General features: G+C 43.9%; 1 protein-coding gene, 2 long non-coding RNA genes and 2 other non-coding genes across 5 annotated transcripts; 3 read left to right on the top strand and 2 right to left on the bottom strand.

The window, feature by feature from the left end:
• Positions 1–6,036: 6,036 nt before the first annotated feature.
• Positions 6,037–14,518, bottom strand: LOC104679321. Its single transcript, XR_750318.2, has 4 exons — positions 14,481–14,518; positions 9,227–9,304; positions 6,702–6,838; positions 6,037–6,548 (listed from the first exon to the last, which is right to left on the bottom strand). It is a non-coding gene; the product is annotated as an uncharacterized LOC104679321 (long non-coding RNA).
• On the bottom strand, positions 10,182–11,857 carry LOC104679320. The gene is made up of 2 exons (XR_750317.2): positions 10,738–11,857; positions 10,182–10,693 (listed from the first exon to the last, which is right to left on the bottom strand). It is a non-coding gene; the product is annotated as an uncharacterized LOC104679320 (long non-coding RNA).
• Positions 14,519–17,177: 2,659 nt separating the features above from the next.
• RPL27A (ribosomal protein L27a) lies at positions 17,178–20,598 on the top strand. The gene is made up of 5 exons (XM_010384852.2): positions 17,178–17,620; positions 18,004–18,067; positions 18,762–18,837; positions 19,473–19,647; positions 20,428–20,598. The coding sequence occupies exons 1-5, from the start codon at positions 17,618–17,620 to the stop codon at positions 20,554–20,556; spliced, it is 447 nt and encodes a 148-aa protein (XP_010383154.1). The 5' UTR covers positions 17,178–17,617; the 3' UTR covers positions 20,557–20,598.
• Positions 18,983–19,112, top strand: LOC115893758. The gene has a single exon (XR_004053813.1). It is a non-coding gene; the product is annotated as a small nucleolar RNA SNORA3/SNORA45 family (small nucleolar RNA).
• LOC115893757 lies at positions 20,189–20,319 on the top strand. The gene has a single exon (XR_004053812.1). It is a non-coding gene; the product is annotated as a small nucleolar RNA SNORA3/SNORA45 family (small nucleolar RNA).
• Positions 20,599–24,464: the final 3,866 nt, after the last annotated feature.

Raw genomic sequence — 24,464 nt, forward strand, 5'->3', positions numbered from 1 at the left:
ATCTCTGTACCCTAAATGCCATACAGCCTGGCACATAGTAGTCAATAAATATCCATGAGGGAGAGACAGACATACAAACCAACAAATACCACACCACATAGGGTCCTAATAGTTCCAAGTAATAAAGAGGAAGTTAGGCCGGACGCAGTGGCTCACACCTGTAATCCCAGCACTTTGGGAGGCCGAGGCGGGCAGATCATTAATCAGGAGATCGAGATCATCCTGGCTAACACGGTGAAACCCCGTCTCTACTAAAAATACAAAAAACTTAGCCAGGTGTGGTGGCGGGCGCCTGTAGTCCCAGCTACTCGGGAGACTGAGGCAGGAGAAAGGCACGAACCTGGGAGGCAGAGCTTGCAGTGAGCCAAGATCTCGCCACTGCACTCCAGCCTGGATAACAGAGCGTGACTCCGTCTCAAAAAAATAAAAAAAGAGGAAGTTTATTCAACTTTTTACCCATAAATGCAAATGTGGAAGGTAACCATGGCCTAGCCAGACCATCAGACCTACTAAAGAATATAAGAGGCCGGGCGCGGTGGCTCAAGCCTGTAATCCCAGCACTTTGGGAGGCCGAGACGGGCGGATCATGAGGTCAGGAGATCGAGACCATCCTGGCTAATACGGTGAAACCCCGTCTCTACTAAAAAATACAAAAAACTAGCCGGGCGACGAGGCGGGCGCCTGTAGTCCCAGCTACTCGGGAGGCTGAGACAGGAGAATGGCGTGAACCCGGGAGGCGGAGCTTGCAGTGAGCTGAGAGCCGGCCACTGCACTCCAGCCTGGGCGGCAGAGCAAGACTCCGTCTCAAAAAAAAAAAAAGAATATAAGAAGCCGGACACAGTGGCTCACTCCTGTAATCCCCGCACTTTGGGAGGCCGAGGTGGGCGGATCACCAGAGGTCAGGAGTTCCAGACCAGCCTGGCCAATATGGCGAAATCCCGTCTCTACTAAAAATACAAAAAAATTAGCCGGGCATGGTGGTGGGCACCTGTAATTCTAGCTACTTGGGAGGCTAAGGGAGGAGAATCATTTGAACCCAGGAGGCGGAGGTTCCAGTGAGCCAAGATCACACCATTGCACTCCAGTCTGGGCAACAAGAGCAAAACTCCGCCTCAAAAAAAAAAAAGAAAAAAGAAAAGAATATAAGATGCCACATAGTACACATATTATATGAGAAATTGCCTCTCTGGTTCCAAATTAAGCATGTTTCCATCTAACAGGCTTTTTTCCCCTATTTACATCTTCTCAAGTTCTAATAACAGCACTTTTTTTTTTTTTAACATTTCTTTCTTTCTATAAATGAGGCATAGTACAGAAGGCTTTATGTATATGTCCTCATATAATCTTCACAACAGTCCCATGAGTTAGTAACTATCACCATTAACCTCATTTTACAGGCAAAAAAAAAAAAAAAAAACCTCTTGGTTTTTACACAACTAGTAATGGCAGGCAGATCAGGAATGACACTCAGATGGCCAAATATACTGACACTAAAGCTTTTGGTTTTTATTCTTCATTGCAATTAGAATAACTCGGCAACAAATATTATGATCCAGGTAACTGTCACACATATAGAGAGAGACAGATGGAGTCTCACTCTGTCGCCCAGGCTGGAGTATAGTGGCGCGATCTCAGCTCACTGCAACCTCCACTTCCGGGGTTCAAGTGGTTCTCCTGCCTGAGCCTCCCGAGTAGCTGGTGTCTGCCACCACTGGCACCTGCCACCAAACTCAGCAACTTTTTTTTTGTATTTTTAGTAGAGACAGGGTTTCACCATGTTAGCCAGGCTGGTCTTGAACTCCTGACCTCAGGTGATCCACCTGCTTGGCCTCTCAAAGTGCTAGGATTACAGGCGTGAGCCACCACAGCACCCAGCCTATTAATATGAATTTAATATTCTCCTTTTAGAGTCAAACACAGCCTTGACACATGCATAATTCGTTCACGTTAAAAATCTTAAGAGAAATCAAAGACCTGAACTTAAGAGCTAAAACTATAAAACTCCTAGAAGAAAACAAAGGGGAAAATATTTATGACATTGGATTTGGCAATGATTTCTTGAATGTGACACCAAAAGCACAAACAACAACAACAAAAAACAGATAAGTTGGACTTCACGAAAATTTAAAACTTTGCGCATCCCAAGACACTATCAACAGAATGAAAAAGCAACTCACGGAATGGGAGAAAATATTTGCAAATCATATATCTAATAAGAGATTGGTATCCAGAATGTGTAAGGAAATTCTACAATTCGACAATAACAAATGATAACCCCATTAAAAAAATGGTCAAACTGAAACTCTATACCCATCAAACAACAACTCCCCATTCCCCCAGTCCCTAGAAATCACCTTTCTAGTTTCTATCTCTATGAAGCTGACTGCTCTAAATATCTCATGTAACTGGAATCATACAGTACTTGCCCTTTTATGACAGGCTTACCTCATTTAGCATAATGTCCTAAAGCTTCTTCCATGTTGTAGCATGTGTCAGAACTTCCTTCCTTATTAAAGCTGAATAATATTCCACTATATGTACATACTACATTTTGTTTATCCATTCATTTGTTGATTAACACTTGGGTTACTTCTACCTTTTGGCAATTGCAAATAATGCTGCTAGAAACATGGGTGTACAAATATCTCTTCAAGTCCCTACTTTAAATTCTTTTAAGCATATATCCAAAAGTGGAATTACTGGATCATATGATAATTTGATTTTTAATTTTCTGAGGAACTACCATATTTTCCACAGCAGCCACACTGTATTATATTCCCTCCAACAGTGCACAAGTATTCCAATTTCTCTACATTCTTGTCAACATCTATTATTTTCTGGGATTTTTTTGGTTTGTTTGATAGCCATCCTAATGGGCTTGAGGTGGTTTCTCATCATGGTTTTGATTTGCATTTCCCTAGTGATTAGTGATGTTGAGTATTTTTTCTTGGGCTTATTGGTATTTGTACTTCATCTTTGGAGAAATGTATATTCAAATATTTTGCCCATTTTAAAATCGGGTTTTTTTTATTGTTGAGTTGTAGGAGTTCTTTATATATTATATATATTAACCCAACAATGCTGGAACCTTTTTTTCATGGCTTAAAACATCAGAAGTTTATTACTTTCAGTGATTCATGGGTTGACTGAGTAGTTCTTGTGCTTCAGTGATGTCATCTGGGATACTGGGATGGCCCAGTCCAAAACAGCCTCACTCATGGCTAGCAACTTGTATTGGTTGTCAGGCAGAAACCTCAGTTCTACTCTTCATGTGACTGCTTGGGCTTACTCACAGCATGGAGATTGGATTCCAAGATGGCATATTCCAACCAGCAAACTTAGACATTGCAGATCTCCTGAGGCCCAGCCTTTGAAGTTACACAGCAATATTTCTGCCACATTCCAGTGGTTAAACTAAGTCCTAGGACCAATACAGATTCAAGGGAAACAGAAATAGACTTCACCTCTTGGTGGGATGGGTGGCAGAAAAGAACTGTGACTATCTTTAAATCCCTATAGTCATGAAGGGCACCATCACCAAAGCTAGCAAAAGGTGCCACCACTGCTGCAGAGGCCCAATGTCATTTGGTCCAAAGCACAGACTGCCTTATGTTGATGTATTGAGATTGCCATCTCCTATTGCTGCTAATACCAACAGTGTTATTTACCATTACTGAAGAATTATGGTAAAGTCACAGGCACCATCCTTCATACTGTCAATACTGCTGAAATCACTGGTACCAAATACCTTGCATCCTCATTGTCCAACATGATTTTAATAAAACTCCTTTAGGACCACGTGCAGTGGCTCACGCCTGTAATCCCAGCACTTTGGGAGGCCGAGGCAGGCAGGTCACTTGAGGTCAGGAGTTCAAAACCAGCTGGCCAACATGGTGAAACCCTGTCTCTACTAAAAATACAAAAATTAGCTGGGTGTGGTGGCACGTGCCTGTAGTCCCAGCTATTTGGGAGACTGAGGCAGAAGAATCACCTGACCTCGGGAGGCAGAGGCTGCAGTGAGCCGAGATCGCACCCACTGCACTCCAGACTGGGTGACACAGCGAGACACTGTCTCAAAAACAAAACAAAACAAAACAAAACTCTTTTTGGGATTTTATTCACAGCCCCCAATGGCAGCCACCTATCACTCAGGCCTCAGGTCTGTCCAAGGGCTGTGGGGCCAGGATCAGAGATTGTTAAGTAACACAGCATGAAACCTGAGGGACTAACATAGAAATCAGCCCTCTCCTCTGTCCTTCGGCACTGGAACTGAACCAAACCTGACCACCTCATTTGTTTCTTTTAAGTTTTATTTTAGGTTCAGGGGTACATACTTAGGATTTGTTATATAGGTACATTGTGTGTCATAGGGGGTTTGGTGTATAGATTATTTCATCACCCAGGTAATAATCACAGTACCTGATGGGTAGTTTTTTGTTTTGTCTTGTTTTGTTTTTATTTTTTATTATTTTTTGAGACAGAGTCTCACTCTGTCACCCAGGCTGGCATGCAGTGGTGTGATCTTGGCTCATTGCAACTTCCACCTCCCGGGTTCAAGTGATTCTCATGCCTCTCAGCCTCCCAAGCAGCTGAGACTATAGGCATGTGCCACCATGCCCAGCTAATTTTTGCATTTTTAGTACAGACGGGGTTTCACCATGTTGCCCAGGCTGGTCTCGAACGCCTGACCTCAGATGATCTGCCCACCTCAGCCTCCCAAAGTGCTAGGATTATAGGCATGAGCCACCGTACAAGGCCTGATATGTAGTTTTTTGACCCTCACTCTCCTCCCACCCTCCGCCCTCAAGTAGGTCCCAGTATCTGCTATCCCCATCTCTGTGTCCATATGTACTCAATCTTCAGTTCCCACTTATAAGTGAGAACATGAAGTATTTGGTTTTCTATAATGCTGGAACTTTTAAGATATATTTGTGATTCACCATATTTATACATTTAACTCACTGGATTTTCAAGAGTTCTTTAAGTAATTAGGAATGCCTATTTGCTAGATAACTGTAGTACTTACAAAGAAAATAAATTACGTTTTATTTTATAAAAGCCAATATTAACAAAATTTGTAAATAAGTTCACATATTAATCAAAGGCTCTTTAAATGGCATTGTTAAAATTTATGCCACTTATAAAGAGAATAAGATTTGTTAATTAAAATTAAGATTAAGGAAAAACTAAGTTTATGTTTAACAATAATATATTAATGTAAAAAAATCAAAATAGATCATATCTCCCCTGTACTCCAAACTCTCAGCAGACTCTGAGAGGCAAGGTAGCTTGCACATGGGTTCAGAGGGCTTAAATATTTAGATAATCCAGACTACACTTTTTAAAACTTTATTATCACAGTGAAACACTCGTTTTAAAAAATTATTGGACAGGACTCATGAAAATATGTGTGTGGACCTCAGCTTGAGAACATTTCACTAATTAAGAGTGTGGGCCAGGTGCAGTGGCTCACGCCTGTCATCCCAGCACTTTGGAAGTTCCCATTTTTAACTAGTGCTATAACGCCTCACAGAGAGCCTCGATTCATGTTTCAAATCACTTGGGAAATACTGCAGAGAACAAAACAAACAGAAAAGATCAACAATGATATTTCTAAGTGTTGCCAACCTATTTGACTTTCTCACTGCAAAATTTCATTCAATGGACACTCACTGTGCCTATGTGACATGTCCTGTGCTAGAATAGTAAAATGAAGGGACGCGGTTCCCATCTCCAGTGACTGCACAGTTCCCAATGAGACTGTTTCCTAGGAAACGTGACATTCTGGAGCAAGACACAGGCTCCTCCCTGCTGGGCAGCAGCTTAAATACTGAATAGTTCACTAGTCAGTGTGATTCTATTCAAAATCTGTTCCTGACTAATCCTAGGAGGCCAGTCATTCTCTCTCTGCCTTGGAGTTTTAGTGAGTCAGAACAACACATCCTCTCCATCTGGGGAGGTAGCCAAACTTTGAATCAAAACCTTCCCAGGCTTCTTAGTCTGCCACCAATTTAAGGAAATCCCAAGCATGAAAAGTTCCAGCTTACAAAACAGATATATCAGGCATCAAGAGGATTCGCTCTGTCTCACAGATTCCCCCAAAGATTGCTTTCAGCAATGAGTGTCCCTTGGGCATTTAAATTCTGATTCTTTCTACACCTGAAATTCAGTTCCTATGAAACAGGAAGAGACCTGTTATGTAGTGGGAGGTGAACTTGCGGTCCTTTGTACTTACCATCTGCAACAGTCTCATGAGCCTTGGCAATCTGCCCTAGCTCCTGTATCAAGCCCTGGAAGCAGTCCTTACAGAGCAACTGCTGGCAGGATAGGAGATGAGGGCCCACACCTGGCAAGTCGTGAGGGCACAATGACCAGGTCATTACCACAGCCTCCATCTGTCCACTCTTAGGGCAGGGTTTCTGGCCAACTAGTGGCAGCCCCATAAAGCTCATGCCCATGTCCACAGCCATGCCTATGCCCAGAACCAGGGCTTTTCCATGGATACGCTAAGGTGAGAAGCAGTGTGTAGAGCGAGCCAGCTCCACTCCCTGTAATTGAAGCACAAAGCAGAGTGATCTATTTCTTTTGGGCAGAAAAAAATCTTGTACAGGCCAGAGGGGCCTCGGAGAACAAGGCCTCAAAAGTCCAGGCCATGTTCCTCCCCAGAGCTGGAGGCTCACGCCTCAGCCACAGTTCCTCACCTGGGACCAAAAAGACAGTCCAGCCATCTCTGCCGTGGAAAACAAAGTCTGGAGGTGTCTGCTTTTGTTTGAAGGCAAACAAACCCTTCAAAAGTGTCCCAGACCTGTGCCTCTCCTTATTGGTAGGAAAGCTTGACCTAAGTTTTAATTTTGGAAAAAGGAAGAAAACTGCATTATTGACAAGTTTATGACAGGCACTTTACATACTGTATTTCAAAGGGGTTAAGACACTTTTACAAATTAAATAAAACCAAGAGGGACAGGCTGAGGAAAGAGGCTTAGAGAGGTTGGGTCATGTACAAAAACAGATGGCAAATGGCAGAGTCCAAATTCAAATCCAGGTCAGTTTGATTTGGGACTCCAGTCTTTTTTTTTTTTTTTTTTAAGACAGGGTCTCACTCTGTGGCCCAGGCTAGAGTGCAGCGGCACAGTCACAGCTCACTGCAGCCTTGACTTCCCCAGGCTTAAGTGATCTTCTCATCTCATCCCACCTCAGACTCACAGGTAACTGGAATGACAGGTGCATGCCACCACACGTGGCTAATTTTTTGTATTTTTAGTAGACAGAGTTTCACCATGTTGCCCAGGCTGGTCTCAAACTCCTGGACTCAAGTGATCTGCCTGCCTTGGCCTCCCAAAGTGCTGGAATTACAAGTGTGAGCCACCACACCTGACCCACACTCTTAATTAGTGAAATGTTCTCAAGCTGAGGTCCACAGACATATTTTCATGAGTTCTGTCCTCTCATTTTTTAAAACCAGTGTTTCATTGTGATAATAAAGTTTTAAAAACTATAGTCTGGATTATCTACGTATCTACCACAATATGATTTTGGGGGTAGTGTTAAGAGCCTAGGATCTAGTACACACCAGGCAGTATTACTTGTCTCAGGTTAATGAGCTGAGAGAGGAGCAGACTTAATACACAAATAATGTATTCTTGCCACTTGAAGTCTAAACGACATTGTGGCACAAAATGATGCATGTTTTACAGTACTTGGAACAGAGAAAGGAAGTGGGAAAATTGAGCCATCATCATTGTGGCATATGTTTGCTGAACTTAGCTACAAGAGTGAGCACCACATTTAAGTCTTAATGATAGTTTACTTTAGAAAAACATCAAGTACATGTGAAATTAATATTAATTTGATGACTTTATAGTTTTTTATAATTTATAAACTGTATTCAGTTTTATAGTTGTATAAAAACTAAAGGCCAAAGGAAGTTGTACCTAGTTTTATATTTGTACTTATTTAAGAAACAAAATACAAATCATTTAATTCAAATCTGGGTCTCGGTAATTATGCAAGTTTGAGAAAAATTTCACCCCAGTATGAAGTCTTTAGGAGCCAAGCCTTCAGGAAGGAGGAAGGGTGATGGGGCTGGGAGAGGCCAGGCTGCCTGGGGTCCAGAAAGATGCCACTACATAAAGCCATAGATAGATGTGCACTTCTAATTCCTTCTGGGAATTATTTAGCAGAAAACAGCCATAGCAGCAGCATGATTAGAGATGAGGACAGTCCCTATTAGAAGGTTCAAGTATGCCTGAGTTTATTTCATTGGGCCGGTAGTTCTCAAACTTTTTGGTCTTGGGAACCCCTTTACATATGTTTACTTATTGAAGACCCCAAAGAGAGTTTATTTATGTGAGTTATATCTATTGCTATTTATCACATTAGAAGTTAAAGCTGAGAAAATTTTAAAACATTAATTTTCATAACATAATAAACCTGCTATATGTTAACACAAATAACATACTTATTAGGAAAAAATAACTATTTCCTTTTTTCCTTTTATTTATTTATATATTTATTTTTTAAGACAGGGTTTTGCTCTGTTGCCTAGGCTGGAGGGCAGTCGTGCAAAGTTCACTGCAGCCTCAAACTTCTGAGCTCAGGCAAACTTCTTGCTTCAGCCTCCTAGGCAGCTAGCACTACAGGCATGTGCCATCACCCCCAACTATTTTATTTTTATTTTTATTTTTGTAGAGACCAGGTCTTGCTATGTAGCCCAAGCTGGTCTCAAACTCCTGGCCTCAAGTGATCCTCCATGTTGGCCTCCCGAAGTGCTGGGATTATAGGCGTGAGCAAGCTGCACCCAGCCTAAAAAAAAATTAACTTCTGGCCGGGCGCGGTGGCTCAAGCCTGTAATCCCAGCACTTTGGGAGGCCGAGATGGGCGGATCACGCGGTCAGGAGATCGAGACCATACTGGCTAACACGGTGAAACCCCGTCTCTACTAAAAAATACAAAAAACTAGCCGGGCGTGGTGGCGGGCGCCTGTAGTCCCAGCTACTCGGGAGGCTGAGGCAGGAGAATGGCGTAAACCCGGGAGGCGGAGCTTGCAGTGAGCTGAGATCCGGCCACTGCACTCCAGCCTGGGCAACACAGCGAGACTCCGTCTCAAAAAAAAAAAAAAATTAACTTCTTTCATAAAAATTAATTTAATGAGAAGAGTCACATTGTTTCTCATATGCACCAAACTCTTTAACCTCTGGCTTAATAGAAGACGGCTGGATTCCCATACCTGCTTCTGCAGTCAATCTGTTATATGTTCTTTTGTTTATAGTATATGAGGAAAATCCAGTCTCACACAGACATACAGCTGGAAAAGATAGGAGTACTTTAATAGCCTTATCAGGTAATTGTGGATATTCTTTGATACCACACCAAAATTCAACAAGTGGTAGTAGTTTCTTAAATGTTATTTATAACGTAGACTCTGAACCAAACTTTTCTTTTTCTGTTATATTAAAATCTGCTGATCTTGCTCTTTGAACTACTCTTATCCCCAGGCATAATTTTTTAACACCAAGCATTGGTTATTTGGAAAATACCAGTTCAATGACTTAAGCAGATGTTCCAAATATCGACACATTTCATTACACAATAACAAAAAAATCACATTCTTTAGAATCACCTCTAATCTCATCAGAAATTTCTTTTAAGTATTGAGAAGCTGCCAAACTCAGGGAGGCAGCAAAAACTGTACCAGAATTCTAACTTTTGCTTGAACACTTGAATTTTATCATTGGCAACAAATACTGTCATTTCACTTTTGAGAAAATATCTGACAAATTCCCAAGTCTGATTAACCACAGTTTGTCTGCCAGTTATTGTTTTGTTTTTTTTTTTTTTTTTTCTTTTTTTTTGAGATAGAGTTTTGCTCTTGTTGCCCAGACTGGAGTGTGCAATGGCATGATTTTGGCTCACTGCAACCTCCGCCTCCCAGGTTCAAGTGATTATCCTGCATCAGCCTCCCAAGCAGCTGGGATTACAAGCATGCACTGCCACACCCTGCTAAGTTTGTATTTTTAGTAGAGACATGATTTCTCCATGTTGGTCAGTTTGATCTTGAACTCCCGACCTCAGGTGATCTACCTGCCTTGGCCTCCCAAAGCGCTGGGATTATAGGCATGAGCCACCGTGCCCCGCCTGCCAGTTGTCCTTTCGTGTAATACTGATGTTTCATTATTTATTCATATTTATTTATTTATTTATTTATTAGATGGAGTCTTGCCCTGTCATCAGGCTGGAGTGCAGTGGTGCGATCTTGGTTCACTGCAACCTCCGGCTCCCTGGTTCAAGTGATTCTCCTGCCTCAACCTCCTAAGTAGCTAGGATTATAGGTATGCACCACCACGCCCAGGTAATTTCTGTATTTTTAGTAGAGACGGGGTTTTACCATGTTGGCCAGGATGGTCTCGATCTCCAGACCTCGTGATTCACCTGCCTCGGCCTCCCAAGGATTACAGGTGTCAGCCACCACACCTGTCCGTGATGTTTCATTTTTTAAAAGGCTAGTTTAACTTGCAACTCAATAGCACAAGCACAGTTTCTCACTTTGATATGTAGCAGGAACACTTTTTCTTCACACAGAATATCAAAAAGAAATCTAAAAAAGTACTTAAGAATTTAAGATTGAGATTTAATAAAAATTGTTACCACTTCATCACTGATGGACTTTCTTCAGGTAAACTCTCTTCCTCTTCCTCTTCCTCTTCCTCCTCCTCCTTCTGCTACTACTACTACTACTACTACTACTGGCAGATGCCTAGTGGTAAAGAATATAATGTTTTGTTCCGGTTCGGTGCCCAAAACATCAGCAGTTTTATACAACATTGCTTTGGCATCAGTGCAAATGTCAACCAGTGAAAAGATCAAATAACACGTTACCTTTATTATTAAAATTGTTTTGACCTGGGGACCCCCTTCAACGATCTCAGGGACCCCCTACCCCATACAGTCTACAGATCACACTTTGAGAACTACTGCATTAGACCTTGCATCACAATCCTGGGAATTCAGGGAGGTATCATGACTTTCCACCACCAGCAAGTACTACACAGGGTAAGAATATAAAGAAGCAGGCATCTCATTTATGTCTTAGAAAGCCATTGAAGTTACTCCATGAAAGTAAAAGTTTAATTTAAAGGCACATCCACGCAATGAGTTTCTGATTTGAGAAGAGGAAGGGTCAAATGACCCCATTTCTGCCCCCTTTCTGTGGCTGCTTTCATCATAAATTAGTTCTTCCCTCTCCTTCTTATCTCCCCTGACCTAGAAGAGTGGAGGGGACAGAGTTTGGAAGACTGTACTTACGCCAAGATAGTAAATTCAAATGCCTACAGGGGCTGGGCAATCTATATGAATAAAGTGCTTTACTTAAAAGAATGTGGGTCTAGTGTCTCCAAATCTTAGTTTTCCAAAACCCCAGAAATTCTTATTTTTATTTAAATTTTAAAATGTTGGTAAAAAGTTAAATTTTAAGACATTACCTTGCCACAAACCACCTCCTTTTAACATCTTACCACATCTGTATTTAAGAAAAGGAAAATATTGACTGGAGTACCTTAAGCTTGCCAAGGAATAATGGAACAAGTCATTCCACATCACATTAGGAATAAGAATTTCAAAGATAGTTTGCATGAGGGGTACAGAACAAATTATCATAAAAATAACACTCATTTTAGGGAGAAAGAGTAGGTAATGAGAGTACCTACTCTTTCCTAGGCTGTGTTATATATGACACATTATCTGTTTGCTTGTTTAATGTATGTCTTAGACATAGTCTTAGGGAAGGACTTTTGCCCTTCCCTATTCACAATTGTACCTGCCCTTCACTTGCCTGACACCTAGTGCAGGAACATAGTACACACTCAATTAATACTTATAAAATGCATGAATTAATCTCATTATTTTTTCATTATACAGACTAGAAAACAGATTCAAAGAGAATATGCTATTTGTTCAATACAATTCAGTTAGTAAAAACATAACTAGAGGCCGGGCGCGGTGGCTCAAGCCTGTAATCCCAGCACTTTGGGAGGCCGAGACGGGCGGATCACGAGGTCAGGAGTTTCAGACCATCCTGGCTAACATGGTGAAACCCCGTCTCTACTAAAAAATACAAAAAGCTAGCCAGGCGAGGTGGCAGGCGCCTGTAGTCCCAGCTACTCGGGAGGCTGAGGCAGGAGAATGGCATAAACCCGGGAGGTGGAGCTTGCAGTGAGCTGAGATCCAGCCACTGCACTCCAGCCTGGGTGACAGAGCGAGACTCCGTCTCAAAAAAAAAAAAAAAACATAACTAGGAGACTGGGCGTGATGGTCACGCCTGTAATCCCAGTGCTTTGGGAGGTCAAGGTAGGAGGGCTGCTTGAGGCTAGCAGTTTGAGACCAGCCTGGGCCACATATAAGACCCTATCTTTAAAAACAACAACAACAACAACAAAAACAGAACTAGGCAATGAACCCAAGTTTCTGTTCTTTCCATTAATTTTATCCTCTGAAATTAAATTAAAACCCAAATACGTAACTCCTTTTTTCTGCTATTGTATAAACTGTTCGCAAAGACTCTAGAATTTCTCTTTTCATGTTTTGTTACTCTGAGTTTAATGGCAGCACGGTTTTCCACCCTAGTTTCCAACAAAGCTTTAGGAATATAATTGCCATGTAGAACAATCTATCCAACACTGGAAAGAAAGACTCCTAAAAATCCCTAATCTTCCAATTAGATTATTTTTACTTTGTGCTGAAGAAAACCCCACCTGATCTTATGGATTTCCCTAAATGCCATATATCAAAAACTACTGATAAAGGCAAACAAAAACCCCCAAGGCTAGGGAGGTTAGAATGAAACTGGAAACTGTACATATTGCTGGTGAATAAATTGGCACAATCTTTTTGGAAAAAATACATAGTAACATAAAATGAATCACAAAAATGTTCATACCATATAATCCAGCAGTCTCACTCCTGGGAATTTATCCTAGACAAGTTATTCAACAGGAGAAGAAAATATTATATACAAATGCTCATTCCATCATTGTCTCTAACAGCAAAGAATACAGTAAGAATTTTTTTAAAAAACAAAACACACAACAAAGTGGCTTAATAAATGATAGTACATGCTGAAAATAAATTACTCTTCGGCTGTTAAAAATAATCATGAAGACTGGCTAGTGATACGAAAAACTGCCATGGTATTAAATAAAAAGCAGAATACAAAAGAATTTGTATACTATGATCATCAACTTTTTGCAGACAGCTATGTCTCCACGTATACAAGGGTTGAAAGGTAATACTCAGAAAACGGCACCATAGGGTGGAATGATTTGAGTTGCTTATACTTAAATTTTTTTCAGAATTTTCTTTACTGTTGTACTATTACGTATACTTTTTCAAGTCTTTCTGAAATAAATTGGGATTTCTGAGTTTTCCTCTAATTGTCACTTGGAAAAAAAGCAGAAACACTGCTTCTTCCCATCTTGATTAACAGTGCTCTACTTAAAAAAGAAAACAAACATAGTATTTCCAAATGTCCACATCTAAAGATGGAGAGCAAGAAAACAGAGCTGGATCCATCCAGGATGTTGCTGCTATCTGAAGGACTGATGTCGAATTCAGGAACCCAGCAAAGAGAGAAAGGAAGACAGATCACCAGGGCCTTCTTCAGGGTGATGATGTGTTCCCAAGGCCACCTGGAGAGAGGCCCGGGGCAGCAAAAAATCAGCACACTTGCCTGCTTCACCAGGATGTTGCCTGGTATCATCTCTTCCATTCATTTCTGAGGTATTTTCTGAGGCCCTCACACTCTGAGGAAGCCCAGATGCCTGAGATGTCACAAAGCTATGCTGTACTTCAGAAGAGATGTCACAGAGAAGGACACCCCTCAGGAGTCATGGCCAAAGGTCATGTCCCATGTGCCTAGTTGGGAGGGACAGGTCCCCTAATGCCAAATATCTGGCTGCTACTCCACTTTGCAGACAGAGAACTCAGCTTTGTCTGCTCTCTCAGACCTCTGTCCACCTAGGAAAAGTGACACACACTGAACAAACCCCACATGAGCTGTGTGTTTAAGTCATGTGGTTGCCTTTTGAAGGAGAGGGAGCTGGATAGAAAACTGGAGAGAGCCAGATAACTACCCAGGGTACTCCCTCTACAACCAGATCAAACCATTGATAAGAAGAATGTTAGGTGAGCACAGAACCCAACGGGGAGTGCTGGGTCCACTCTGGGAGGTCTTCTGTTCAGCCGGGTGGCCTGAGGGACAGGATGTAGCTCCTCCATAACCAAGGAACCTGGCGAACTATCCAGGAGTGTCTCAGCACCTAGAACCCTACCCCAACTCCTTGCAGTGGTGGTCCTCATTGCAGCCCCCAGCTCTAATACCCCTGATGGTTCCCTTCCACTCCCAAGGCTCTGCCCAGCTTACCTGCATTGACAGATCATCTTCCCAAGGTTAGGTTCCAGGTAACCCAGCTCATTTCTTGTGCACTTACTGGCCAGTTTTGATGTCAAATAGAGGATGATCTCTTCTTTGATCTCACCTCCTACTCTCAAGACCCCTCTTCCTGCTGGTCACATGCAGTATGTGATTAAGGTTGATGGAAGGATGAAGACCACAATGCTGTGAGGTCAGAGAGGGACTGGTCACTGAGGTAAAAGCAGGGGATCTGGAGAGAGAAGACTAAAGGCTATGCCCAGGCTCTGTAGCTGACCACCTATGCAGCGTCTGACAAGTCACCCAATTCTTCTGTGCTTCAGTTTTCACACGCATAAAATGAGGCTAGTAGTGCTGTACCTTCAGGCAGATGCATTTTGTAAACTGCCAAGTGCTCTGAAAATGTTGGTTGTTATCCTTGTAGACTGAAGTGTTCTGGGAAGAAGCAGAATATAAGGTGGACCTTAAAGGCTGAGGAAGATTCAGGACACGTGGTCAGGAAGAGGATAGGCACTCCGGGATGGGAAACAGCATGAGCAAAGGCAAAAATGCAGATGGGATATACCAAGCATGGCTGCAGTAGAAAGCTTGTGTAAGGGAGAGGCTGAGGCAAGGTTGGAAAGGCAAGTGGGCTATATTCTGTTGGTCATAAGGAGCTATTGAACTTTTTGATCAAGTAAGTAAAAGAATGGAAGTCATGTTTTTGGAATACTAACCTGGTGGAGGTGTGAAGGATACAGAGATTGGAGGAGGGTTAGAAGGCAGGCAGAGTGAACAAAGGAAGGTGTTGTAAACTCCAGATAAGAGATATGATGCGAGCCTGAATGAATGCAGGGGCACTAAGGCTTAAACAGAGGAAGCACATTGGAGAGAGAGAACAGAAACAAAAGGATAGGGTGACAGTGCAGCAGAAGAAGAGAAGGCTTGGGGACAATTTTCATTATCTAGGTGGACAATGGTGCTACTCACCAAGACAGAGAATAAAGGAGAAGGCACCAGTGAGCAGTGAAGATTGAGTTCTTTGGATATGTTTGTCTGTAGAATGTCCAAGGAATACTAACCAGTAATTAAGTGACCATATGGATGTGGAGCTCAGCAATAAGGATGTGAATTGAAGCCACCCAAGAAGATCATGTACTGTGAAAACATAAGGACAAGGACAGAAGGCTGAGGAACATCAACATTTAAATGGTGGACAACGCTGCAAGAATCTGAAAAGAAGACTGGTAAGTGACCAAAGAGTAGGAGGAAGGCAAGACTTTCTCTAGAAAAAGACGCCAACAGATTATAAAGTACAACAGAAAGAACAAGTGGTATCAAGAATAGGAAGAGTCCAATTTGGCAACTGGTTCATTAATGGCATTAGTAAGAGCAATTTCATTGCAGTCACAGGCTGTGAGCTACATTGCAGGGAACAATGTATGGGAGGATTTGTAGACTACTCTTTTGGGGAGCTTGGCTGTAAAGGAAAGGGCAAGGACATGGGAGAATTTTGGATTTTTTTTTTTTCTTTTTTTTCTTTTTTTTTTTTTTTTGAGATGGAGTCTCGCTCTGTCGCCCAGGCTAGAGTGCAGTGGCGTGATCTCAGCTCACTGCAAGCTCCACCTTCCAGGTTCACGCCATTCTCCTGCCTCAGCCTCCCGAGTAGCTGGGACTACAGGCGCCCGCCACCTCGCCCGGCTAATTTTTTGTATTTTTAGTAGAGATGGGGTTTCACCGTGTTAGCCAGGATGGTCTCGATCTCCTGACCTCGTAATCCGCCCACCTCAGCCTTCCAAAGTGCTGGGATTACAGGCGTGAGCCACCGCGCCCGGCCAGAATTTTGGATATTTTTATATTTTAGCTGAAGGGGGCAAGAGAAATAAAAATAAATAAATACACGCTCACGCTCACACATACACACAGAGAATAACTGAGGGGATGGGATTTTAAAAATTTATTTCATTTTTCCCATGGGATCTATTAATAGACTAGCGAGGAGATGGGATCTTGAACACTGGCTGCAGTAACCGACTTAAGAGAGAAGACACACTGCTATTAGTGAAGACAAGGAGGTGAGGGTAAGTTTATTTATTCACTCAACAATCACTAGTTGAGTGTGGGTAAAAGAAAACCGTCCTTGACCACGTAAGGAATTAGGTCTAGTAGGGAAGACAAATGTAGGTCAATAAATTACGTAAGGGCTGTACTAGATCGTGTGGTGGTACAGGTGGGGAAGCGAGCAACTATGTCTGCATTGTGTCCAGGAAAGGGTCACAGGCGTGTTATGTAGATTCTGGAGAAAATTCAAAAACAGCATTTATTTTTACTTATTTACTTTTGTTTGTAGAGACGAGGGTCTCACTATGTTGCCCAGGCTGTTGTTGAACTACTGGCCTCAAGCAATCCTCCCGCCTCGACCTCCCAACGTGTTGGGACTACAGGTGTGAGCCACCGCGCCTGGCCTAAATGTGGCATTTAGAAAAAGTATTTACAACATCTGGATTAAAAGGACCACAAAGCAACCAGGCATCTAAGTCCCTGAACCGATTTAAGTTGCTCAAACCTGAGAGGACAACCAAATCATAGCAGAAGGGCAAAAGAGAAAGGAAGCCGGAGTGCCCACTCAGGAGTGTGAGCTGGAGGAGGCATTTCGGGAGCCGCCCGAGCTTCAGTAAACGGAGCGAGACACCAGGTGGTCACACTGAGGATTAAACAGGGCCTCGCGGTTCCGCACTGCGGCCGGGAGACAAACCAGCCGCCACTATCACCAGCCCCGAGCAAACCACTAAGAACTGGAGAGGCGCGCGGGGCGGTTCAGGGCTGGCGCATTTGGTGAGGAGCTTGACACCGAGGCCCTTAGGGTCGGCTTAGGCGGTTCCCTGGCCCAGGCGCCAGAAAAGGGGCCGGCTCAAGCAGGCACGGGCGGCGTGCAGTACAGCACACCTGGCCCCGATTCTTCAACAGTTCTCGTCTTCCGAGCCTGTCACAGCGGGCTTCACCGAGACCGTTACACCGCCACCACAAGACTCTGTGAGGGGGATCACCACCCCGAAAAAGAGGAGGCGACTAGGAGACGCGCAATCCCGCGAGACCAAGAGGCCCCGCCCGAAGCCCGGCCTCCGTGACCGGAAGTAAGACACTTGGCCCCGCCCCCCGTACCCGATACCTCGCGAGACTTGGGGAAGGCCTTCCTTTTTCGTCTGGGCTGCCGACATGGTAGGTGTTTCGGTTCTTGCGTCCTCTTCCTTGCCGGCGAGGACTTCTAAGCTCTATTCCCATTGCCCCTAGTCATCCACTCCCTACCATGGTCGGGGCTTCCAGGCTGCGCATGGCCGCCTGCAGGGCAGGGTGGCCGGCGCGGGCCCGGGGCGGGGCTCCCGGAGCCGTCTGTTAGGCCCGCGGTTCAGATCTCTAGGACACGCGGGCTCCGGCGCTACCGTGGTGAGCACGGCCCTAGGCCGATCGGTACCCTCAACTTTCCCGAACGCTGCATTAGTTAGGTCCTTGATCCACAGGCTTACAGGCCCATCTCACAGCTGGCAGGCATCGCCCCCTGCCCCTGATTCCTTAGATCTTACCACCAAGCTTTTTCCACACAGCCATCCAGACTGAGGAAGACCCGGAAACTTCGGGGCCACGTGAGCCACGGCCACGGCCGCATAGGTGAGTGCCGGCTTCCCCTCGGGGTGGGCCTTGGGCTCTCTTCGGGTGCTTATCAGCTAGTCTGGAGAACGGTAACCTATAAGAATAGGTCCTTTTTGTGGGGTCAAGTTGGACAGCTGTTGATTTTTTTCTGAGGATCCTGTAGTATTCCAGTTCTAAGGAATTTCACATCAGTGGAGTAATAGGAATTGAGCAGGCACGGTATTAGGTTAGTTGAAGACATGGAGTACTGTGGGAATGCTGTAATGTGGAACCTGAAAAGATGTTTCACCCGGAATCCTGAAGTAATCACATTGCTGAAACCGGCATCGGTAGGGTGGGAACAGCGTAAACGGGACACAGACGTCTGGGGAAACGCTCTGGTTTTGTACGAGGAAGTATTGAGAGGCATGAGAAGGCTGTGTGGTGCATGTAGCTTTTTGGGGGGGGCGGGGGAAAAAAATGATCACTGTTGCCCAGGCTGGAGTGCAGTGGCGAAATCTCGGCTCAAGCGGTTCACCTGCCTCAGTAGCTGGTATTACAGGTGTGCGCCACCACGCCTGGCTAGTTTTCTATTTTTCGTAGAGTCGGCGGTTTCTCCGTGTTGGCCAGGCTGGTCTCCAACTCCTGACCTCAGGTGATCCGCCCACCTCGGCCTCCTAAAGTGCTGGGATTACAGGCATGAGCCATCACATGTAGCTTTGTATTCCTGCAGGCAAGCACCGGAAGCACCCCGGAGGCCGCGGTAATGCTGGTGGTCTGCATCACCACCGGATCAACTTCGACAAATAGTAAGTGTCCTTGGACTGCTTTTGACACAGCTTGGGAGGTAGGGGCAGAGAGAGGGCTGGCTTAAACAAAAAGTTTAGAAGCAAGCCTTGCCTACTGCTCTTTTTTTTTACCAAGTTAACACTTGGTGTGAACTGAAAACCTGTCATCGAGGCTAGAGTCACGCTTGGGTATCGGCTATTGCCTGAGTGTGCTAGAGTCCTCGGAGAGTAACTGCTGATCTTATTCACTGGCTGTGGGCCTTATGGCACAGTCAGTCACCAGGTTAGAGACATGGTTCACATTCACCTACTCACAAAGTAGTGGATGATAAATTTTGGCTATTCGGAAGACCTTTATTATAGGAGTATGTAGATTTTCCATAGAGTGCTGTTATGTGACTTGAATTTTAGTCTCAGCCCTGCGTCTGACATTGTCAGTGGTTTATCCTGGTTCCAGGAAATAAGACTAGCCTTTTCCTCATGATAGTCTTTGGTGGTTTTTAAAACCGTTGTTTAAGTTAACAGATGTATCATGTGCCTGACACTGCTCCACATCAGTGAACAATTTACACTGTAATGGGGGAGGTAACTATAAAGATGATAAACATAGCATCTTAATTGGAGTGTGTATGAAGGTGGTTGTTATCTCTTCCTAGCCACCCAGGGTACTTTGGGAAAGTTGGTATGAGGCATTACCACTTAAAGAGGAACCAGAGCTTCTGCCCAACTGTCAACCTTGACAAATTGTGGACTTTGGTCAGTGAGCAGACACGGGTGAATGCTGCTAAAAACAAGACTGGGGCTGCTCCCATCATTGATGTGGTGCGATCGGTAAGTTAATTGGATGTTTTTCTATACTTCCATACCTTCCCTTACAAAAACCCTGGCTTAATCTAATCCACTTATAACCTGTACTTTCCAGTTACCTACCAGACATCGATTCTTCCTGTGGTAGAATTATCATAGGTATTTCCCTGTCAGTAACAGTGCCTACTGTCACTGCCCAGGTTGTATCAGGTTTGCATTTCGTGCTTGAACTATAGCTGGTTCTGATCGAGCACAGCTCTTGGCCCTTCATGTTCCCCAGATAATAGAATCCTAATACGTTCCATCGATACTCAGTGCTGTACATTATCTGAAGAGATTTTCCCCCAAAACAGATGTATTTTGTCCTTGTGGGGGGGTTCTGGTCCCTGTGTTAGTCTTAACTCTCATGAATATGGAAGTAATCTTAAGAGGCCAGAACCCTAGGGGCACTTTAAATTGACCTCCCAGCCTATTTAATGTCCATTGAGTAGTTGTAGTGGTCAGGAAGGTGGTTGTCTTCTTTTGCTTAGCAGGGGGTTTTTGAGCAGGAGGCGGCTTATGCTTTGCCGAGACTAGAGTCACATCCTGACACAACTCTTGTCCTGGTGTGCTAGAGTACTCGAAGAGAATCTTCTGGTCTTGATTCACTGGTGGGGGCAGTTGGTGCACCCGTTAGTGCCCAGATCAGAAACATACATACCCTGCCTAGGGATTTAGAAAGTGGGCTGGCAGTCTTTCCTCATACCCATCACGCAGTAGGTACCTACTACAGTGTATTGTAAACTTTTTTCTCTGTTCTTCCAGGGCTACTACAAAGTTCTGGGAAAGGGAAAGCTCCCAAAGCAGCCTGTCATCGTGAAGGCTAAATTCTTCAGCAGAAGAGCTGAGGAGAAGATTAAGGGTGTTGGGGGGGCCTGTGTCCTGGTGGCTTGAAGCCACATGGAGGGAGATTCATTAAATGCTGACTACTTTTTCCTTGTGGTGTGAGTATAGGTTCTTCAGTGGCATCTCTACATCCTGTGTGCATTGGGAGCCCAGGTTCTAGTACTTAGGGTATGAAGACATGGGTTCCTCTGCTGACTTCCCTCAGAAAGTATATGGTAAAGATAAGACCAACACAGGCATTGGCCAGTTAAACATTTCTGTTTATAAAGTCAGAATGATACCTGTTGATCACTGAAAGGTCTGCATGTATTGTATTCTGAATTTTACAGTGAATGGGAGAATGTACCCTAATTGTTCGATGGGGCTCAAAAGGAAAGATTCCATTTTAATGGTTCACATTCTAAACAGGGGCAGTGTGATAGGAATGAGGTGGTCCTTTAGGACTTAATTCCTCAGCCCAAGGTTTTTCCTCTTGGCCCCCCCTTTTTTTTAAACGGAGTCTCTCTCTTGCCAGGCTGGAATGCAGTGGCATGATCTCGGCTCCTAGGTTCAAGCAATTTTCCTGTGTCAGCTTCCTGACTAACTGGGATTACAGGCACCTGCTACCATGCCCGACTAATTTTTGTATTTTCAGTAGAGATGGGGTTTCACCATGTTGGCCATGCTGGTCTCTTAACTCCTAACCTCAAGTGATCTGTCCACCTTGGCCTCCAAAAGTTACGGGATTATAGGTGTGAGCCACCACACCCGGCCATGGCTCCTTAATCTTTATCGAAATTCTTGTTACATCTAGAATGTGATGAATCAAAGTCTGGAGATGGGGGTCCAGCAATCTGCAATTTCAATATGCCAGGGCTTTTCTGTATGTCAAAGTGGGTTTGAAATTGTTAATTTTTCTTCTAGTCTGAAATGTATCGAGAAAATTTGGAAATCCTGAAGACCAGAAATTGAAATAAGTTTTTCTAGGATTTTTGTCTCTTGCTGTTGGAAAACTGATGGTGACCAATGCATGTTTACAAATAAGATCCTCAGATCTTAGGGTAAATTATAATTTGCTACAGTTTTATGGTTCTTCCTGCAATTTTGAACTTTCTTTGACCCAAAATAACGCAGTCTAAAATTAGGCAAATAAATAAGACGGCACTTAGACTCCTGGGTTTTAGTTAGTGGAGGTTTCCTGTGGGGTCATAATACGCATAAGCCGAGAACCATGGTTGTCTATGGGACATATCTGTCAGGACAACCTTTAGAGGATGTTGGGGATCAAATACAAGGCACAGAGAAACACTGAATTGGCTTACATAAGAATAGGATAGAATTACAAGCAGTAGTGAAACCTTGATTCAGCTGGACAATTTTAAGCAAATGTATCATTTGGCTTGTATCTTCTGTTGTGCTGGAGGAGGTTAGAAATAGGGACTCGCCAGACCAGTCTGACCAACCTGGAGAAACCTTGTCTCTACTAAAGAGACAAAATTAGCCGGGCGTGGTGCCACATGCCTGTAATCCCAGCTACTTGGGAGGCTAAGCCAGGAGAATCTCTTGAACCCAGGAGGCGTTAGGTCACGGTGAGCCGAGATCGTGCCATTGCACTCTAGCCTGGGCAACAAGAGTGAAACTCAGTCTCAAAAAAAACGTAAGGGTTCTCCATTAGAGCCCATAGAAGACTTTTAATACGGAACCTGAATTCAAGGATCCCACAATAAGTGGTCAGTAGTTAATGATGAATTAAAGACTAAATATTTAGTCTCCACCCAATACCTGTATGACTTTTAGTCCCAATTTCCTCATCTTTAAAATTTAAGTAAAAGTGCCTACCTGAGGATTGTATAGATTAAAATGGAAGCCATGCACTTAATTTTTGTGTTTGACTTAGTAACTTAAGTGCAAACCATTATAGGAGCAGATGGAGTCAGTTGGCCTTCATGTGATTGTCAGTGGGAAATTGGTCCAAGCAGAGGGCATACTGGTTCGGGGAACTGGTTTGGGAAAGTTAGGCAAACGCGAAGTGCTATGGTGGAGAGAAAGATTACTCTGGCTGGGCTGTAAAGGACAGCTACAATGGGAGGCTGAAGGCAGAACCAAGAAAATGGGAGTGAGTGTGGAAAAGGTACGACTCAGACGACATAATGGACAGGACTTGGGAGACTGAATTGTAGTGGGCCTATCACAAAATGATGAGACATAGAAGGAAGTAGAGTTTCGGGGGAAGGATCGCTAGTCCCTTAATGGCTACCTTCCCCAGGAGTTCATTGTTAGGCCATCCGATCCCCTGGCCTGGGAAAGAAACTGATATCATTGCTGGCTTGTTCACTCACCAGAAACTACAGCTAGTAACTTCTAAAAACTTAGTTTTATGTGATGAGGAACAGATGAAAAGTTTTGAACCCTAAGTCCACCGATTCCAGTGCTTTCTCGAACCCGCATTTACTAAAATACTTTCATGACTGCCGAGCTTTGAATAGCCTGCTGTGTTCATAGAGGCTCACACTGGCGATCTCTAGTGGCTGGCTAAAGCTTGAATTGCAAAGGATACAATTTCTGGTCTAATGTATATATGCCTTAAATATAGTTGCGTTCAAACTTGGGAGCTGCAGGTGCAACTTGATTTTATGACAAATGTCTGCCACATAATTTGTACAAGCAGTGCTCGTCTAGGCAGCTAAATCAGGCGAGCTTTCAATTAAATATACTACTAGACCCTACTTAGCGGCTAACTAGCCCAAGAGCAGACAGCCCAGGGACGGACTGCAAGTCGGAAGCGCGGGCGGAAGCTCTGCAGCGCCCGCCTGGTGGCTCCATCGGCTGCTTTCATCAGTCAGCACGACCCAACCGCAGTGGCGTCCTCACAACACAGACCGGAGCCTGGGTCTCAGGTTGGACCTTGAGAACCACTTCCGGTGGCTAGCTTCTACTTCCGGAGATGATGACTCCCTCGCGTCCCAGACCGGAAGAAGCACGGCGGAGACCGGCCTCGCTTGGCCACTTCCGGTAAGGGTGGCGCCGGCCAGCGGTGAGCGAGTGCAGATAGCTCCCCTGGAGAGGCGGGATATTCAGCTCCACCCCTGGTCCCTGGGCGGCCGTGGGTCCCCTTCCAAGCGGAGGAATGGCCAACCTCGCCGCACTTCCAGCACCGTTTAGGGTGCGTTTAAGAACAGGAGGCGTGGCCTTTACGTAAATTTCAAGATGAGAATCTCCAGAATTTGTCTCAATTGTCTAAAAGGTAATGAGCGTCAGCCACGTTCAAGGGCACTTTGGGCTAAAAAAGAAAGTGCTTGTACACGGATGGAAATGTTCTGGAAACAAAACAAAAGGAATTTCCTCTTGGGAGTTTAGGGAAATGAGGGAGACGAAGTATGTTTTGGTGCAGTTTGTTTTTTGTTCAACCCAATGCATATTTTCATATTGAGAGGCAATATACATGGAGAAAAATATCTTGAGAAAAAAAAATATGTATACCAGAACTTGCCAATGCTGAAAAGTAGTATTTTCTCTTTCGAGAGTTTTCATGGCCTTTTAAATTACACCCCCACCTCCACAGGCAAATAAATTTGTTTTGGAATGCACACCACATCATCTGGCTCTAGAAACGTATTTTGTGTAGCGCCCCTAGCAAGAATGTAGGTTAAAGTGTATATTTAGTTCCTGGCTCTATTTTACATCCCAATTTTTATTTTCCTCTCATTCCCACTTTACGTTGTTTCAAATAACCTAGTTTGTGTATCCCTGTAAGTCATTTTAGGTACAAAGTGGGTTATAAGTGTACATGTGAAAAGATGTTTTAACAAAAATTTGAGCTGTAACTGTAATCACACTTATTTTCTTGGGTCGTGCTATGATTTGGATGTGGTTTTAAATTTGGCCCCCGGTATGGGCAGTGTTGGAAGGTGGAGCCTATCGGGAGGTGTTTAGATCATGGAGGTAGATCTCTCACAAATAGATTAATGTTCTCCTGT

The sequence above is a fragment of the Rhinopithecus roxellana genome, chromosome 15 (genome assembly GCF_007565055.1).
Source record: "Rhinopithecus roxellana isolate Shanxi Qingling chromosome 15, ASM756505v1, whole genome shotgun sequence".
Taxonomy (NCBI): domain Eukaryota; kingdom Metazoa; phylum Chordata; class Mammalia; order Primates; family Cercopithecidae; genus Rhinopithecus; species Rhinopithecus roxellana.